This window comes from Phyllopteryx taeniolatus, chromosome 18 (assembly GCF_024500385.1).
Source record: "Phyllopteryx taeniolatus isolate TA_2022b chromosome 18, UOR_Ptae_1.2, whole genome shotgun sequence".
In the NCBI taxonomy this organism is placed as follows: Eukaryota; Metazoa; Chordata; class Actinopteri; order Syngnathiformes; family Syngnathidae; genus Phyllopteryx; species Phyllopteryx taeniolatus.
In genome coordinates, this window is record NC_084519.1 from 7,658,529 (window position 1) to 7,676,726 (window position 18,198).

The 18,198-nt window shown below is 42.6% G+C and overlaps 2 protein-coding genes across 6 annotated transcripts; one reads left to right on the top strand and one right to left on the bottom strand.

Moving 5' to 3' along the window:
* Nucleotides 1-19: 19 nt before the first annotated feature.
* slc10a1 (solute carrier family 10 member 1) lies at nt 20-9,085 on the bottom strand. Of its 2 annotated transcripts, XM_061753061.1 has the most exons (9): nt 8,975-9,085; nt 8,860-8,877; nt 6,740-6,975; nt 6,573-6,659; nt 4,732-4,844; nt 2,647-2,851; nt 2,335-2,513; nt 838-1,037; nt 20-277 (listed from the first exon to the last, which is right to left on the bottom strand). In XM_061753061.1, exons 3-9 carry the CDS (start codon nt 6,893-6,895, stop codon nt 216-218), a joined length of 1,002 nt encoding a protein of 333 aa, XP_061609045.1. In that variant the 5' UTR covers nt 6,896-6,975; nt 8,860-8,877; nt 8,975-9,085; the 3' UTR covers nt 20-215. The 2 variants fall into 2 exon arrangements, with proteins under 2 accessions (XP_061609045.1, XP_061609046.1); XM_061753062.1 differs by lacking the exon at nt 8,860-8,877 and having other exon boundaries at nt 8,975-9,058.
* Nucleotides 9,086-12,288: 3,203 nt separating this feature from the next.
* On the top strand, nt 12,289-16,818 carry LOC133468321 (claudin-20-like). Of its 4 annotated transcripts, XM_061754097.1 has the most exons (6): nt 12,289-12,331; nt 14,069-14,170; nt 14,262-14,315; nt 14,656-14,872; nt 14,943-14,997; nt 15,588-16,818. In XM_061754097.1, exons 4-6 carry the CDS (start codon nt 14,849-14,851, stop codon nt 16,385-16,387), a joined length of 879 nt encoding a protein of 292 aa, XP_061610081.1. In that variant the 5' UTR covers nt 12,289-12,331; nt 14,069-14,170; nt 14,262-14,315; nt 14,656-14,848; the 3' UTR covers nt 16,388-16,818. The 4 variants fall into 4 exon arrangements, with proteins under 4 accessions (XP_061610081.1, XP_061610083.1, XP_061610084.1 ...); XM_061754099.1 differs by lacking the exons at nt 14,656-14,872; nt 14,943-14,997; XM_061754098.1 differs by lacking the exons at nt 14,069-14,170; nt 14,262-14,315 and having other exon boundaries at nt 12,309-12,331.
* The last annotated feature ends 1,380 nt before the right edge of the window (nt 16,819-18,198 follow it).

Here is an 18,198-nt window from a genome sequence, read left to right on the forward strand (position 1 = left end):
GACCATTCACACTCACATTAACACAGTCACTGATAGGAAACGGAATCTACTGCCTGCACGGAAGTAATATAATAATAGTGGAAAATTACTGCAAAAGTGTCATTTCAGCAGACCTAACATTGATGTTTCAAGTACAACTTAAGTCCTGTGGACTTAAAAAGATAAGATTTCCAGTCCAGACACAAGTTTGTTATAGAGGAATTGAGGCCTGTCTGTCATACAGTCCCTTCAGAAAGTACTTTCAGTCCGGCATCAGTCATGGCAGGCTGGTACGCATCTGTTGATCAAATAGCAGACGGACCAAATTATGAATTTATGCATAATGCAAAAGGAACAATCTGAAATACAATAAAAATGCAGACAGGAAAAAGCTATATTAGAGGGTGTGTCACTACATTCTACTACTGAAGTCAGACTTAAGCAGCCTTATCAATCCATTTTTCTACAGTCACTTGACCTCAGTAGGGTCGCAGGTGAGGTGGCACCTTTCCCGGCTGATTCTGGGGGGGGGGGGGGGGGGGGGGTAGCCTGTCGATTGGTCACAAGTCAATCGCAGGGCACAGCCATTCAAACTAACATGCACGCCTATATATATATATATATATATATATATGTTTCTTAAATCTGCTGATGTTCTGTATTTTGTACTGCATAAAGACATACAGTAAATGCACCACAAGCAGAAACATAAGAAAATATCCCTAAAAAACAGGATTATGTACTGTAATTGGTCAATGACTAAAAATCCTTACTGGATTTCTGCCATCATGGTTCAGGAAAGATGGAAAAGAAGTGAGAAGAAGCTGCTTGTTATAAACCAAAGTGGCTGTTCTTTACCTTTCTGTTTTCTCGTGAGCCTCTGGTGGCACCTGTAGATCAAGATGAGCGCCATGGCCTCCAACAGCTGGAAGGATACGTACACCATCGGGAAGAGGAAAAGTGGGCCGATCATGTCCGGTGGAAAGGCCAGCTTCAGGATGGTTGAGCACAGCTGAATGTTCTGGCAGCCTGTTTCCATAGCGACAGTCCTCCGCTTCCTGAGCGGGAGTACGTTCATGAGTCGTGGAAATATAAGGGTGGTTATAAAAAACGATTAACCTTCAACCTGCACGACTCACAAAAAACATTTTGAGAAGGAAAGTAAAATTAAACTTGAGATATGATTGCACAAGTCTGCACACCCCAATTTAACTAGGGATGTGGCTGTTTAGAGAATTAAAACATTACTTTCCAAATCATATTAAATGGAAGTCAGCACACATCTGCCACCATTTAAAGTAGGGCTGCACGATATTTTGGTTGAGCATCGTCATCGCAATGTACATGTGCACAATAGTCAAATCGCAGGGTCTGCTGCGATGTTGGTGTTCTGGATTATACAGTGAATCAACTGTAATATTAAAAGTGACCAGCAGAGGGACCTGTTTGAATAGAAAGAAAGTACGCCTGCTGCATTACCTATTTCGTTCTTCAGAATGAAACTAGGCTGGCACAGGGCAGCTGCGTGAGTGCGCGAGTTGCATTCAGGGGCACTGTGTAAATGGGAGCGAATTCTTTTGTAATACAGTGCATGTTGTAAAAATCGATTACCAGGAACATTATTTGTATCAGAATGCTATTGTTAAAACACTGTACGATCACACTTTGATAATAGGGAATTTGTTTTGTAAGTAGATTATTTTGTTAATATAGTCAGCCAGAGCTGCGAGGAATGCAAAGTTATCAATGTCCTTTCACCATCGTTCCTGTCATACTGTGTTGTGTGTTTTTGTTAGCACATTAAGGACATTTTTTTTTTTTTTAATTACTCATTTAAAAAAAGTTTTTCCTCTTGTTTTTGAGATTGTAGGGTGAAAGCTGCAGCTGCAGGCTCCTAGTGTGGACTGACTGGATGGCAACAATGGGGAAATGAAATGCCAGTATTTTGGGGGTAATCGCCAACATATTGGAGGGGCAAAAAACAACAACGAACCAGTTACTTTTTTGGACTGGGGAAATGAACTTTGAATAGTTCACGTGGAGAATTAACTTTCCCAACACTGGTCCTGTATTATTTCACATCGCAATATACTGTATATAGCAGGTTTAAGGTCATTTTTATCCAATATCGTGCAGCCCTAATTTAAAGTGCTTCTGATTAACCCCAAGTACAGTTTAGATGTTCTATTAGGCTTTTTTCTGACATTTGTTTTCTTCCTAGCAGAAGCCTGAGGTTTTTTTTGTTTGTTTTTTTTTGCTAACACTGACTGGTATTTGTTTCATAATTCCCTCCACCTTGACTAAGGCCCCAGTTCAGTTCAGTTCAGTTCAGTAACACGTTTCTGTCTGCCTTACGCTTGGCTGAGTCTGAAGATGGTCGAGATGACGTAGCCGAAGGTGAAGCCGACGAAGGGCATGACAGCACCGGTGGCCAGAAGGGGAGGCGACATCACTGCCAGGATGGCGCTGCGGATGGCTACGGCCGCCACGACGGCGATCGCCACGGAGGAAATCGACATGATGGTCAGACCTACCTGAGTGCAGACAGGACAACCACTGTTTTGTTTTTTTGTTTATTGGGGTGTTTATTTCTTAGTCAGCAGAATAACATATACTGTATATGTTTAGGCTTATTATATACCGTACATAGAGCCCCTTTTGACCCACCTTGGTGATAATCTTGGAGTAGCGCGGCCTGTAGTGGTTGATGAGGATTCCGATGCCGCAGGGCACGAGGATCATGGCGAGCGACACGGTGATGTCGACGTAAGGCACGGCGTTCTGCAGGTCGCCAAAGCCCTGGCAGTAGAGGTAGAGCAGCAGGGGCATCATGCCCAGAGCCAGCAAGGTGGAACAGGACGTCATCACGATACTGTGGACGCGAACACGTGACTTTAAACCTTTCTATTGATAAAACATTCACAGTAAATCATAGGACTTGCCATGAATAATGGAGGCTGATTAGCATGAGAGCAGTACAATACAGTGGATATAAGACGTCTACACACTTATGGTCAAATGCCAGGTTTTTCTTATATTAAAACAAAAATAAATGATTTAAAAATCTTTTCCACCATTAATGTGACCTATAACCTGTACAACTCCAGTGATTTTTTTTTTTTTCCAGAGGGGAAGTAAAAATAATGGAAATAATGTGGTTGTGTGCATACCCTCCTCTAACTGGCATGTGGCTGTTCAGAATTAACCCATTACTTTCAACTAAATAAGTTCAGATGTTCTAGTAGGCTTTTCTTTCTTTCTTTCTCGCAGAGCCCTAACTTTTGTTCTAACACGGACTGACTGGTATTTGGAACTGTTCGTAATTCCCTCCGCCTTGACTAAGGCCCCAGTTCTAGCTGAAGAACAACAGCCCTAAAGCATGATACTGCCACCATTATGCTTCACTCACAGTATGGCGTTCTTTGGTTTGCTCCAAACACACCTTTTAGGAATATGGCAAAGTTCAACATTTTCCTACATGGATTTGGGAGATTTTGTAAAAGTCGAAAGAAATGTAGCAAGCTGAAGTCGCTCGCCTACATCAAAACATTTTTTTTTTTTTTTTAACAACGAACTAACTTCATTCCAACTTATTGCTATCTTGTGATCAATGTAACTGTGAGACAATCAAATCAATTCACTGTTCTCACACAAAATTGACAGGCAGTGTGTGTGTGTGTGTGTGTGTGTGTGTGTGTCGGTTTGGATTTATGAAGATTTATGATAATTTATGTGTGAATGACCTTAAAAGTCAGTAACTTTGTTCAAACCACAGGAGCAAGATCTGCTCCAAACAGTAAAAGCTTGGTAAAAATAATAATAATAATAATAATAATAATTCATTGGCAGTAAGAAAAATTTAAGAGGGTGTGTTTGAGATAAAGATAAAAAAAAAATATATATATATATACTGTATTTCTCTTTGTGTCTCTTTCTTACTGCTTTGTGTCAAACGTATATACACGTCAGAAATGTACACTTCTTTGATTACAACTAGCCTTGAGGCTAATGTTGGGCAAAGTTAATGCTGTTGTAGCTAAAGTAAGCCAACTGTATAACTAATAACTGTATAACTATTCCAGGTCATTAAGTGAAACAGTCTCAGTTTTATTTCCACTTGTCTTTGCCCACAGATAGACGGTGAGAGATGTTTGAATTGTGCAGGGATCGTAGTTGTTTGTGACGGCTACGTTGTCGTCCTGTCGTGTTTTTGCCTCTGCATCCAAAGTTTAGAACAAATAACATCCATTTTCCATACCGCTTGTCAACTTATTCTTTCTAGTATTTTTTTTTTTTTTTTTTTAATATTAACAAGCCAACACATCGTTTCTGGCCTCCAGGCCACTGCGTTTTACATCAGTGATAATCTGTGTTGTCTGTAAACATGTGTCTTCCTATTTATCCCTTAAATATATCACCTTGGATCCATTGTGTCACACCACACTTCCCAGGTGTGGACAAGATAAGAGCCCCACCCCCGCATCCAGACAGTTCCGACATACCAGGAATGCACAGAACAACACGCCAGCACCCAACACAGGACACACCTGCTTCTTGATAAAGGGGTGAATGGCCAACAGGGGTTTGCCGTGCTGTGATAAATATTACAGTATCATCGTTTTATGATCTAGCAGGTCAGTCAACTCTAATGATGACAGGAACTGAGCGTGTGTACTCGACCGCATCATGAGGTTATTGAACTGTACGCTGAAATATGCACAATAATCAACTACTCCATGCATGTGTGTGTACCTGAGGTTCATGTCCCCGTTTATAGCCAAGGCCAAGATGTTGGAGAGGGTCCCCCCTGGGGAGCACCCACAGATCAGGACCACCACAGCCGCCATGTCAGCCAGCTGGAAGCCCTGGAAGCAACATTAATATTAATACGTTACAATCAACATCAGCGGCACGGTGGCCGACTAGTTAGAGCCTCAGCCTCACTGTTCTGAGGACCCGCGTTCAATCCCCGTCCCCGCCTGTGTGGAGTTTGCATGTTCTCCCCGTGCCTGCGTGGGTTTTCTCCGGGCACTCCGGTTTCCTCCCACATCCCAAAAACATGCATTAATTGGAGACTCTAAATTGCCCGTAGGCATGACTGTGAGTGCGAATGGTTGTTTGTTTCTATGTGCCCTGCGATTGGCTGGCAACCAGTTCAGGGTGTACCCCGCCTCCTGCCCGATGATAGCTGGGATAGGCTCCAGCACGCCCGCGACCCTAGTGAGGAGAAGCGGCTCAGAAAATGGATGGAGGGATGGACAATCAACATCATTGTTATATGGTAGTCATTCTCCATGTGGTACGAGTACCACTAGTGGTACGAGAAATAATCACTTTATTTAATGCAAGATAAAATTACATTTAAAACATGAAATATAATACAATATATACAGCTTATTTGGGGGAGAGGGGGTGGGGGAGATCTAGTACAGTACCTTTTTTCTTTTTCTTTTTTTTTTACTTTTTAAGTACGGTACTTTTTTTAAGTACAATTCTGTTGTATTTAACTTTAAAGTACAATAAATTTTCATTTACACTATCTTTTTATTTTTTATTTTTTACTTAATTGTCCAATACATGTAAATCATTTAAGTAGTTTTTAGTAGTGTTAATGTTAAAACTGTGCATAATTTTACAGTGGATTACAATAATAAATATACTTTTTAGGAATACAATCTCTTTCTCGTTTTGATGAACACTTAAGCCTACTCTTTTACTGTATTTTAATCTTGGTCGTTATAGTGTTACTTGGAGAACTTAATATTTTTTTATATAGTACTTGGTGTAGAACCACTGCTATACGGCATAAAGTACAAATGTATGCATATAAATGAGAAGCAGGGGAGACATCATAAAAAAGGAAGATGTGAATCTCAATGAATTAATAATACTGCTCAGTTGAAAGGAATATAATTTTTTTTTTAATTGTACCTTTTTAATCTACAGTATTCCCCATTTTTCTCTCATCATGTACTGTGCGTATTTTATTAGGTTCATTATTATTATTATTTATTATTAAATAATAACAACAATATAAATTAACATATATACATAATACAATAAATCAAGAAACAAACAATACAAATAAACATATATATTTATCATTTAATACATAATAAATGTTTGGTTTGAAGAAAAAAATACATTCTGAGTGTAGTGCATTCAGAAAAATATGTTTACATTCTTTGTTAGTTCAACACAAAAATACTAATACATATACCATATATACTTACCACAGTTTAAATGTTAAATATTATTCATATGAATATTAAACTAAAACACTAATAGATGTAAAAAAAATAATAATAATAATTAAAAAAAAAAAAAAACATTTCATACTGAATAGTGTCAAATATTTTGAAGATATTTGCCGATTACGAAAAGATTTCCAGAATCATTTTATGTGAATGTGGTCATTGGTATGTTGTCCTTGATAGAATATACCAAGCCATCATAAAAGGAATACAGGTATTATATCAACAACTGCAGAAAACAACACCTCCTTTGGCTCATTTAGCTATTATCTAATCAGTATAATGGCAACAGTACAGAACAGTATGTGTGAGCAGATCTAAGGTCACCATCGAACCAACCTTGGCTAAGCAAAAGGCTGTAAGCGGCATGACACAATACTGGGCCAGGACTGCGATCACCACCCCCTTAGGTTTCACTATGTGTCCCTGGAAGGAAAATACAAACACAATGCCTAATATTGTACCATCACAAGCTTATCGAACTGAGCGAAGGCTGCAGGAGTCACCTTGATCTTGGACACCTCCATGGTGCATCCCAGTGAGATCATGGTGATGAATAGGACGATCACCATGAGCACGTTGATAGTTTTGTCCAACGCGGGTGACAAAAAGGGTTGAAAAAGGACAGCGCTGCTGTTTGCAGTCACGTTAAAGGTTAGCATGCTTTGGTTCTGCTTCGGGTCGGGATGCGACAGCTGGCCCACGATGTGATTCAGGATCAAGTCCTCAAACGGCCCATGGACTGGAAGACGGAGTACAAAGAAACAGGCAGAAGCACCAATTGGGGATGTTCAAGTGCACTTTTTTCTCAGACCCATTCCAGTACGAGTAATCACTCTTAAATACCGATGCTGAGTACCAATACGATAAAAATTCTTGAATAAGCAAGGACAAACTGCCAATAAGCATTTTGGGGGTCGAAAAAATGGGGAAAAAAATGTAAACAAAATGAAAAATCTGCGAATAAGTGAATCTACGGGTGCTGAGCCGTGAGTACACGAGGGCCACTGTACTGCCGTCTCCTTTTTTGCCTTCTGAAAATAAAACCTGAATAAAGAACTTAAAATAATAACATAAAGGAATAATCCATCCATCCGTTTTCTGAGCCGCTTCTCCTCACTAGGGTCGCGGGCGTGCTGGAGCCTATCCCAGCTGTCATCGGGCAAGAGGCGGGGTACACCCTGAACTGGTTGCCAGCCAATTGCAGGGCACATAGAAACAAACAACCATTCGCACGCACAGTCATGCCTACGGGCAATTTAGAATCTCCAATTAATGCATGTTTTTGGGATGAGGGAGGAAACCGGAGTGCCCGGAGAAAACCCACGCAGGCACGGGGAGAACATGCAAACTCCACACAGGCAGGGCCGGGGATTGAACCTGGGTCCTCAGAACTGTGAGGCTGACGCTCTAACAAGTCGTCCACCGTGCCGCCTAAAACAATAATAATAATAATAATAATAATAATAATAAAAGCTGAAACCACCTATTATCAAAGTAGCGTAGACGTCATGACCACAAGACACCCTGCCTGCAGACGTGGCATCTGTAAAACTGATGTTTACGGTTTCATATTTAAGAGAAAATCCAATAGAAGATGGGTGATCACATACCTCGCTGGAGTGGGAAAAAAAAGTTCTAATGGAATTGGAGATAACGATTTTAGGGAGGATTTATTTACTGTGTCCTGACTTATTTATGGGTTCGAAATTGGCATTATTATTTTTATTATTGTATTTCACATTGAGTTTTGTGAACTGGTTTACAAAATGAAAATTTGTCTGTTAAAGACACAACAAAATATTGCAGTACTCGCACAAAAATACAATTGCATTTACAGTAACTTGTAGTTAGCGCAAACTGTTGTGTTTTTTTTTGGTTTTTTTTGGTCATATTGAATGATAACCCAGGAAGTATTTCCATTAATACTAATGAGTACTGATTGATTCACATTATTCTAAGAATAATCATAATCAATGGCATTGACTAAGTATTCGAAACAATGCATTTCATTGTGCTCAAACGGAGTACATTCAAAGTTAAGACAAGCTTAGTTGTTTTTTTTTGCAAAAGGCCGAAAGGTCGCAATTGTATGGATAAGCAATACTTTCTATCAGCTCAGTAATCATTGTCCACCAGTTCATAGTACAAATTATATGGTGCAGCGACCCTTTAACCTAATATTCATTGCGCACAGTTTGTTACATAGCAAATATTTGGTGAGGTGAAATTAAGACATTCTTCGCTTAATATAAGTGCAAGTGAATGTAAAAAAAATAAATAAATCACTGGTTAAAGAATCGTGTGTTTGAATTGCATGTTTCTACATTCAAAAAGTCAAAGTATACTTTAACCAAGTTGTTCTGAAATCTGTGCACTTAATTACAGTTGGGGGGAAAGCAACGTTTCTTTTTTTTTAACCTCCCAAACCTCACTTGATCTCCATCACTGACAACCACATCCTCCCTGCAGTGTGCATACACACACACTCACACACAGCTGTGTATCCACTTTACACTCATAAAAAAGGGGGGGGGGGGAACACTTGACAGGAGAAAAATGTCATAAGTGTGTCTTGCGACGACGTGCTGTCATGTGGATTGCTGTGTTGGTGACGATTACACACCTTCTCCAAGAGGTCAGTCTGTGCAAATTGATAGAAAAGTCCCATGTGGACCTCTCAGAAACAGCTCCACTTGAACAAATAGATACAAGTCTCGCACACACTTTGTGTCGCTTACCTGTCAAAGCACTTGTGCTTCTCCTCCTCCTCTGCTCCCCAAGACTAAATCTACCATGACTCCTGAGGGACTTTTATGTCTGGCACTGATGGCAAGTGCACTTTGTGGTTGTGCACAGGTGCCATCTAGTGCATGTTTTGCAGCACTCATGGAGGTTGTGGGCGTATCTGAACAGATACCACTTTTGCTGTGCGAGCAGTGTTTATTACGTCTGGCTCACAGTCGAGGTCCCACGGGTTCGAAACTCCAATTCCGCTATGCTTATCCATTCGGTTCCTGATAAATTCTCATTCACACTTACGTCAACAGATCTAAACGCTTAATCCACACTTTTTGTATACCTTACAAGATATCAGAGTGCCTAATTAGCAAGTTGTCCAGTTCCACTCTTATTTGTCCAGAGATATTCGGGGGTTACGACCAACTGATATAACAACTTTTAATATTAAAACATTACTTTTTTTACCTTTTGGTAAGGAAGTACAAATTAAGTTGTAACTTGCTCATTTCTCAACTGATTTTTATTAGGTCTACTTTTTTTTTGTCAATGCGAAAGCGTGTGCTATCAATACAAAATATTGGGGGCACAAATATTTTTTTTTTTCAAAATCAAAAGAGCTTAGATGCCAGCACATTGTGCTTCATAGGGTTGCATGCAACGCTGTGCAAACACAACAAGGGAACTAGGAATAACCTACGTCCATGCATTGCCTGGGATGGCAACGTCGACCTCCCCAACATGGCCGCCACATGGGCACTTCGTTTAGCCAGGCTATTGCAGCACACTGGCGGGTGTCTCCGTCTCATATCTATGGGCACGCAGTTGAAAGGGGCGTGTCTTATCTACCTTTTTGTATCTGTGGCTGTAACCACTCATATTGTATTGCCTGAGTAGCTACATATGTCCAGCAGAGGGCAGAAACAAAATTAGTGTCTTGTCTGTCAAGTGAACGCGTACGCTTCGTTTGCAATCTAGAGCTAGGAAGAAAAGCTAATTCAAAAAGAAAAAAAATAGATTATATTTGCCACAGCAGCTACACTAATAATGGCGACTTACTGATTTATTTTTATTTTTTATTTTTTTACATCTAATCAAAGCCCTTTTGCAAAAATGTCATTTTAATTGACCTTGAAGTGTGATTTGCTAAATGTATTAAAACAGTGAAATCATCATTTTAAAAAAATAAAAAATAAAATAAAAAGCCATCGGAGAGATGACCATTTGAACTAAATATGTTAAGTGAATTAAAATATGAGTTCAAGGAAACAGCTTTACATATTAATGTGTGGTTATATGTCATAGTTATTGCTCATAACAGCTAAACTGTTATAGGTTTCAAAATAAAACTGACAGTAAAATTATAATTATCTGAATTTGATAGAGGCACGGTGGACGACTGGTTAGAGCATCAGCCTCACAGTTCTGAGGACCGGGGTTCAATCCCTGGCCCCGCCTGTGTGGAGTTTGCATGTTCTCCCCGTGCCTGCGTGGGTTTTCTCCGGGCACTCCGGTTTCCTCCCACATCGCAAAAACATGCATTAATCGGAGACTCTAAATTGCCCGTAGGTGTGAATGTGAGTGCGAATGGTTGTTTGTTTGTATGTGCCCTGCGATTGGCTGGCAACCAGTTCAGGGTGTACCCTGCCTCTTGCCCGATGACAGCTGGGACAGGCTCCAGCACGCCCGCGACCCTAGTGAGGAGAAGCGGCTCAGAAAATGGATGGATGGATGAATTTGATAGAGAACAATAATTCACCCTGCTTTTTCTGTTGTTGGAAAGTATTCAGACCCCCGTTAATGTGTCACTCTTTATTATATTGCAGCCACTTGCTAAAATATTTGTTTTCTTTTTTTATCCTCATTAATGTACACACAGCACCCCATATTGTCAAATTTTTCAGATTTATTAAAAAATTAAAAATTAAATATCACAAAGCCATAAGTACTCAGTATTATCTCTCTCTCTCTCTCTCTCTCTCTCTCTCTCTCTCTCTCTCTCTCTCTATATATATATATATATATATATATATATACCAATAATGTTCCATTTGCGCTATTTAAGTCGTGTTTTTATGGCAAGTGACGCCATTTGAAATGTGAGCCATTTTGACGCCTCGGAGAACCCCTCGAAATTGCAGCATGTACCAACTTATTGGAAAATATTTTGAAATAAAACTTGTCAGCCAGTCGGAGAAGGGCTTCCTCGAGAAGCAGACCAAACCAAGTCAAGGAGGAATAGAAATATATACTGTTTTACTCGAATTTGAAGGCGTTTTTTAACCAGATTTTTTTCACACAAAAATGTCCACGCACAAAAAAAAAAAAAAAAAAAACTTGATTTCTCCAGAACCATCCATCCATCCATTTTCTGAGCCGCTTCTCCTCACTAGGGTCGCGGGCGTGCTGGAGCCTATCCCAGCTGTCATCGGGCAGGAGGCGGGGTACACCCTGAACTGGTTGCCAGCCAATCGCAGGGCACATAGAAACTAACAACCATTCGCACTCACAGTCATGCCTACGGGCAATTTAGAGTCTCCAATTAATGCATGTTTTTGGGATGTGGGAGGAAACCGGAGTGCCCGGAGAAAACCCACGCAGGCACGGGGAGAACATGCAAACTCCACACAGGCGGGGACGGGGATTGAACCCCGCACCTCAGAACTGTGAGGCTGACGCTCTAACCAGTCGGCCACCGTGCCGCCTTCTCCAGAACCCATTTTCAAATTATTTGCTGCGTTGTACTCAGGTTGAAGTGGACCCCGTTCCAACCGGACTCCTCATTTTTGGGCAAATCTTGTCGCGTTGCTAATTCTAGTGGATTAGGGAGTGAGGAACGAATTCAACGTTCCTCACTCCCTAATCACTACCAAAGGACTTTTAGTAGACATTTTAGGAACTATCTAAGTCCACGAAGACGAAGAGGAAGCTTGCTTGCGATGTCCCACAAATAACACACAGCAGGTGGACTGTGTTTTGCTGGTTCAGGGAGTGTTAGGGGTTCAGGGTCAGGTTAACCTAACCCTCACCCTCGTTCACTGCCATTGACGGCTGTTGAATTCAAATATGCATGTTAACATGTAGGACTGGCAGTGAATGAGAAGCAAGCATGTCGAAAGTCATTTGCATACATGTTCCATGATTTGGTTTTTTGTGCATGTGTTTGCTTAAACGCCCTCGTTGACGGACTTTTTCATCCATTGTTAAATTTGCAACACAACAACTAGACACACACGGCCTCAGACTGTGCGTGTGTGTGTATGTGAGTGTGTGAGCGGCAGGAATGTGCTGAACTGCACAGCACACACACGCATGCACACATTGTTTGCGAGTGTGTAGGAGGATAAGCGCGTCTGCTGGTGAGTTGCGGTGTTTTGCGATGTGCGACTTTAATGTTTCGTCTAAAGTGTGTTCACGCTTCTCCTTCCTGTAAGTGTGTTTGTGTGTCTGTGTGCGATTACATTTGTTGTCACGCGCCAAAGCACGACGGATGCAAATGAGGTGTGTAAAGGGGGGTTGGGGTGCTGCGGGAGGTTGGGGGGGGGGGGGGGGGGGGGGGGGCTGTATCATTTGTGCCAGATGGTTAAACCATTACGGCACTGATCGTGAGGTGAAAGGTCAAGCGGGGGCTTTAAATGAAGCTAATGGTTTTAATAAAGGCATCATGGTGAAATAGCTAACGTGTCATTGTGACATTTTGTGCTCAAATGTCACACAAAGGAAACGACTTACTGCAAACAATTGCAAGAAAAAGTCAGATTTTGGCATCAATTGGGCAAAATGTGATCTGATCTTCAGCAGCACTGTCAATTTTGATTTTCTTAAAACAAAACTTTTTTTTCACCCTTTTTTTTGTCATAATATCGCAACTTTCTTGAAGCAATTTTACGACTTCTTTCCACATCATATTCTGATGTATATATGTTTTTGTTTTGTTTTATTTTATCAATGAGGGATCAACACACTTTTATATGGCCATGTGTTTACAGTATATACAGCGGATTGGGGCTTCAATGAGCAAATATTTTAATAATCTGTCCATTTTTATTCCTTTAATCAATGAAGCGAATAAAACAAACATTTCCATCCCTTTAGTCACAAACAGGACATTATTTCAAATTAACAGTGCAGGAAACTCACAAACATAAAGCTGATCATGATTCAGTTCCTGGTTTGGTCTGGAACATGTCAGAAAATCGTCCAAAATGTTGATCCTTGTTTTCCAAGGTAAAAGCTATTTTGATTCAAAACAAATATAATCAGTCTGCTTTCATGGAGGCCCACAGAAATCTGAGAATATTTACTCTTGGAAGGATTTGGACAAATTTAAGTTAAAGAAAGTCTCTAAAGAAATAATCCATGACCAAAATAGCTGTCGATGAATTTGATAATTGATTAGTTGTCAATTAATCAGTTAATTGTTTCACTTCTACACATGACATATATCAGATATACTGTACAGTTCCATTTTCTGCAGCGTTTCTGCACTCTTCCATTGTGAACGTCCCAAAATGAGCTTGAACGGGAAAGTGAAATGCTGAAGGCTCCATGACGGAACAAATGATTTTGACGCTAATGACCCTTGACATGAGGACATTGGCGGGGTTCTGATGGGTTCGTACCTCGGCGCCGTTTCGTGCTCTGACACCAACCCGCCGGCGGCGTCGACAAGGCTCCGCCTCCGGTGGGAGGGGGGGCGGCGTCTCGACAGCGTGACATCACTGCGGCGAGCGCGGAGGCAAAGCCCGCCGCCTCATAAAAGCCGAAGGTGGTCCGTTTGGCGGTGGCGATGCGGTCGGGCAGTTTTTGGCGACTGATGGGGCGCGCCGTCTTATTTCGCTGATAACACTATAATAACGCGGTAATAACGGGCTAGGGGGGTAAACGCAGTTGGCCACTGCGGGGTCCCATCAGCACCGAGCGAGGAGGGGCGGACTGGGACCTTATCAGTGTGTTGCAGAGGGTCACATGGCCGCCTGACTTTGATTGACAAGACAAGACACCGTTATCAGCCAAACACACGCGTCGCTTTTCCAAATCTCATCGGACAGCCACAATCCTGCCACCCAAAAACACTTTCAATGGTCCTGCCTAAGGGGCCAAAAGCGGAACCAGGACCAGAGCGGGATCGGGACGTGTGGGCGGCGTCCCGTGACCGGGAGCCATCGGCTCGGAAGGCATCCGGCGTTGACCTTCAGGTGAGACAGGAAGTGCTTCCACAAAGTGAAAGTGTGCTACTGTTGTTGTCCAGGATGTAAGCGTGCGAGTGTGTATGTGTGTGGTTGCCAGGGCGACGGCAGAGAATCGGCACTCAGAGAACGTTAACATCGCAGTCGCGTGCAGGTGAGAGCAACGCTGCTTTCACATTTGGGTTGCCCTCCGGAGGGACGTTGCGCCTCTAAATGCTCATGATGGGGTTCACGCCCCCCCCACCTCCACCCACACCCCCACGCCCGGCCCCCCCTCACCTCCTCGAAGGCTCAGCTGTGCGTCCGTCATGCTCTCTTATGCACGCTTTCTTCCACTCTTTTACCTTGTGTTCTCACACTCTAACACTTTTTCTTATGTTCTTGAAATCTCTCAAATTCTCACAAATTTTGAAGCTATTTAAAGTTTTCTTAGGCCTGGTTCCTGCATATCTTTTTCATATCTAAAAAGATTTGTTGTTTTTTTTCTGTTACAGAGCCCACACATGAAGATGTAAAATCAGACATTTAAATTTTGGTTGATAATCTCAACACAGACCAACCACACACATAAAGATTCTGTTCCAACAGTGATCTTGAATCTAGTCCTCTAAGACAGAAAACTTGTGCGATCAACATTGAACAAAACCAAAAATAAAATAGCAACAACCAGGAAACACATGCCGCAACATGGAAGAGGACTCACAAAAGGAGGTAATGATGGTGGTATTAGGACTTTTTTAAAAGTGGAAAATCCCATAATAACATTTTTTTTTTTAAAAAGACTGGAAAAAACTCCTGGAGACAGCAGAAAGCCGACTTTATAGTCTACCGAGCAAGTAAGAGCTGAATCGACCATTATACTTTGTGTTTCAGGTTATTTACGGCCACTTCCTTGTTCCCGAGTCAGAACGCTTCTTGATTGGCTGCATTCCGTTTCACGTCACGATTCTCGCAGTCATGACTCGAGCGTAGTCGGCTTTCCCGACAAGTGAAGAGTTTTGCTCGTAAATAGTGAATATGTTTGACACTCACGATTGTCTGGCATGAGCCATTTGAGAACAGATTATCGGGACAAATCCACTGACAAAACACACCTGAGACCAGGATCATTTTATAGGATAATCATAGAAGACTTAAGATAGTCTGGCGTTTGACGTCCTTGGTCGGGAAGGGGCAAAAACAGCCTGATTGTCTTTATGTGTGTCCCGGCCTGACGTTGGATGCATTCTCACACACTTTTGCCCTCTTACGTTCTCTTCCACGTGCTCATGTTCTTAAGTTCATACATTTTCTTACGCTCGCTTCTCTTTGTTCTTATGCTCGTGTACGCGTTCTTAAATTCATGCATTTATACGCGCTCCTGTTTTCTTCCACTTCCATTGTCTTTTGTTGTTACGCCCGCGCACGCCCTGCGTCTTTCTTTCAGGAATCGTCGCGCGTCAGGACGGGCGTGCGTGCGAGCGGGTCCGAGCGATGCTGTCTACCGCCCTGCAGATCCTGGCGTTCGCCCTGGCGCTGCTGGGAACGGTCGGCGCCACGGTGGCCACGCTGCTGCCCAACTGGCAGGTGAGCATCAAGGTGTGGTCCAGCATGGTGGCCCCCATGTGGCACACGCGGGGCCTGTGGATGGACTGCGTGTGGTACGGGACCGGCGTCTTCAGCTGCACCACCAACAAGTCCCCGCTGGCGCTGCCCCCCTATCTGCAGACCACCCGGGCCGCCATGGTCCTGTCCTGCGCCGTGGCCGCCTTCGGTCTGTGCCTGGCCTCTCTAGGGCTCCGTTGCACCCGTTGGGGGGGCGGCCACCGAGCCAAGGGGCAGACGGCCGTGGCGGCCGGGGGCTGCTTCGTCCTGGCCGGCGCCCTGTGCCTGGGCCCCGCTTCCTGGTTCACCTCGGAGGTGGTGGCCGCCTTCATGAGCGCCCACCTGCCCGACAGTAGCAAATACCAGCCCGGGGGGGCGCTCTGCGTCACCTTCGTCTCCGCCGGCTTCCTCCTGGCGGCGGGGTTTATCTTTTGTTTGTCCTGTCCGGGCGCGGGGTCCGCCCCGCCAGACTACCCGACCCCCACGGAGCCCGACAGATTCGCGCTAGCCCAAGTGAACCGCTGCCGCCCGCAAAGCGAAAGTCACGTTGACACCGCCCGGGCCGAGGAGACGTACGCGTCCCCCTCCAAGCGGGCCCCCAAGGACGTGAAGGACAGTTACAGCCTGCAGGAATATGTTTAACCCTCACATCTAGTCTGGGGGTCTTTCAAGTCCCGTCACGAGTTCCCAAAGCGGTCCTGATCCGCAGACCCCGCATGCGGATTGCGCTCCGTCTTTTCCTGACGGCACAGGAGGACACCAGCGAGCCAGCGCAGCGTGTAGGACAATAATCACGCTCTTAGCTTTCCATTATCTTCTCAACACGCCTCAGCGCGCACACGCGCATGAAGCTGCATGAAGTCATCGTATGTCTTTTAAGCTGGCCTCAACATCAATCACGTCATCGTTTTGATGAACAAAAAGATCTCGACACATTTGACATTTAAAATGAGCCACCATTTAAAAACGACTTCAGATGAATGGAAACCATTTGTGCGTAGCTTTAAGACCAACAAATTAAGAAAATAAAAAATATGCAAATGATGCAGCCTCTTTGGACCTTTGTGAAAGAACATGACCTTTACCAACACAATTGTGATGCAGACTTCATAGTGCTTCATAATAGTTTCATTGACACGACATTGTTTTTTTTTTAATTTATGAATTAACTTGATCATCACCAGACTTATGATGATTGTTATTTTCTAACAATGTGAGAACAGGTTTAAAAAAAAAAAAACAAGTGGGCCTGTCACTCCACTTCCTTGTTGTTGAATGAAAAGAAATGAAAAGAAATACCTAGTTTGACGTCATATGGCTCGTGATCTGCATTAATGTGCTGCCGCATGCAAGCCACACAAGACAAAACTGCATCAAATGATATTTAATATCATCTTCATATCAGCAACACAGCTCCAAAGTTTTACTACAGAATTCATCGGCTTGATCACCAACGTTCCCTTTTGGATGGCCCGATGCCATTCTAGTGCTGTACTTCTTTTTTTGTATTTGTTGACATATACAGCATTTTACTATTTCTGATCACAAACTAGTCTTATTTAATATCACTATTGCACGACCAGAAAACTAAGACGTATTAGAACGATCGCCCCAATATTCTGGATTTTATGGTTTTCCTCTCCATTAGACGCTCATTACACAGAAAAAGCTTAACGTCACTTGATGAGGAAAACACTTAACGTCCATAAAATCTGTAATATCGGGGCTATCTTTGCGTTATTTTCAGAGGTTGAAGTGGGCATAAATTGAGATGATCACAATAATTTGGGTGATGAGTGATCACAGTTTTAAGACATTGAGACGATGAGCTTTTTTACGCTTACGTTAAGCGTTTTACACGTTCCCTAAATTACGAAATCGAAGTCTATCTTCATCAATCAGTCAATCGCCATGGTTGAATACACTCACACATATGAGATTATATCCTCACAAATTCAGATGAAACCTAGTTTTACTCTTGGAAAGGCCGAGTAGATGAAGTGGGTCTGAAATTGTAACAGTTCCACTCGCAGTCCAATTCAGCGGAAGAAAGAAACAGTGACATCGAGCGGTCAAAAGCAGAACTGCATTCATTTCACTCCCTATCACCTAAAACACAAAATGTCGTTAATACATAATCATTACTCTGTCGTTTAAACTATATTTTTTTGCCTTCATATGACAGAAAAATCCCACTTATCTTTGTGTGCGTGTGTGTGTGTGTTTGTTCTGAACGTTTTAAGAGCTTTATCGTATTCATTAAAATGAAGCTGTTCATGATACGTTAAGAGTTACGTTCCCGTTTGCGTTTGAATTACCGTCTGAAGGGTCCAATTTGTATTTTCGACTTCAAACCGCAGTTGAGTGTTTCGAAACAAGCTTTTGGCGCAGTTTTGTAAGTTTTTATCACTTCAAATTTGCCGCGGAATGTGAAGTGACGGACAGGAAAAGGA

Coding starts and splice junctions, on each gene's coding strand:
- LOC133468321 (XM_061754097.1), top strand. CDS start 14,849: ATGGAAGAGGACTCACAAAAGGAG. Junction 14,873..14,942: donor AAGAGGACTCACAAAAGGAG/GTAATGATGGTG, acceptor TTTTTTAAAAAG/ACTGGAAAAAACTCCTGGAG. Junction 14,998..15,587: donor CTTTATAGTCTACCGAGCAA/GTAAGAGCTGAA, acceptor TCTTTCTTTCAG/GAATCGTCGCGCGTCAGGAC.
- slc10a1 (XM_061753061.1), bottom strand. CDS start 6,895: ATGCTAACCTTTAACGTGACTGCAAACAGCAGCGCTGTCCTTTTTCAA. Junction 4,845..6,572: donor CAGCCTTTTGCTTAGCCAAG/GTTGGTTCGATG, acceptor TGTTGCTTCCAG/GGCTTCCAGCTGGCTGACAT. Junction 278..837: donor GCTCACGAGAAAACAGAAAG/GTAAAGAACAGC, acceptor TTTGATCAACAG/ATGCGTACCAGCCTGCCATG.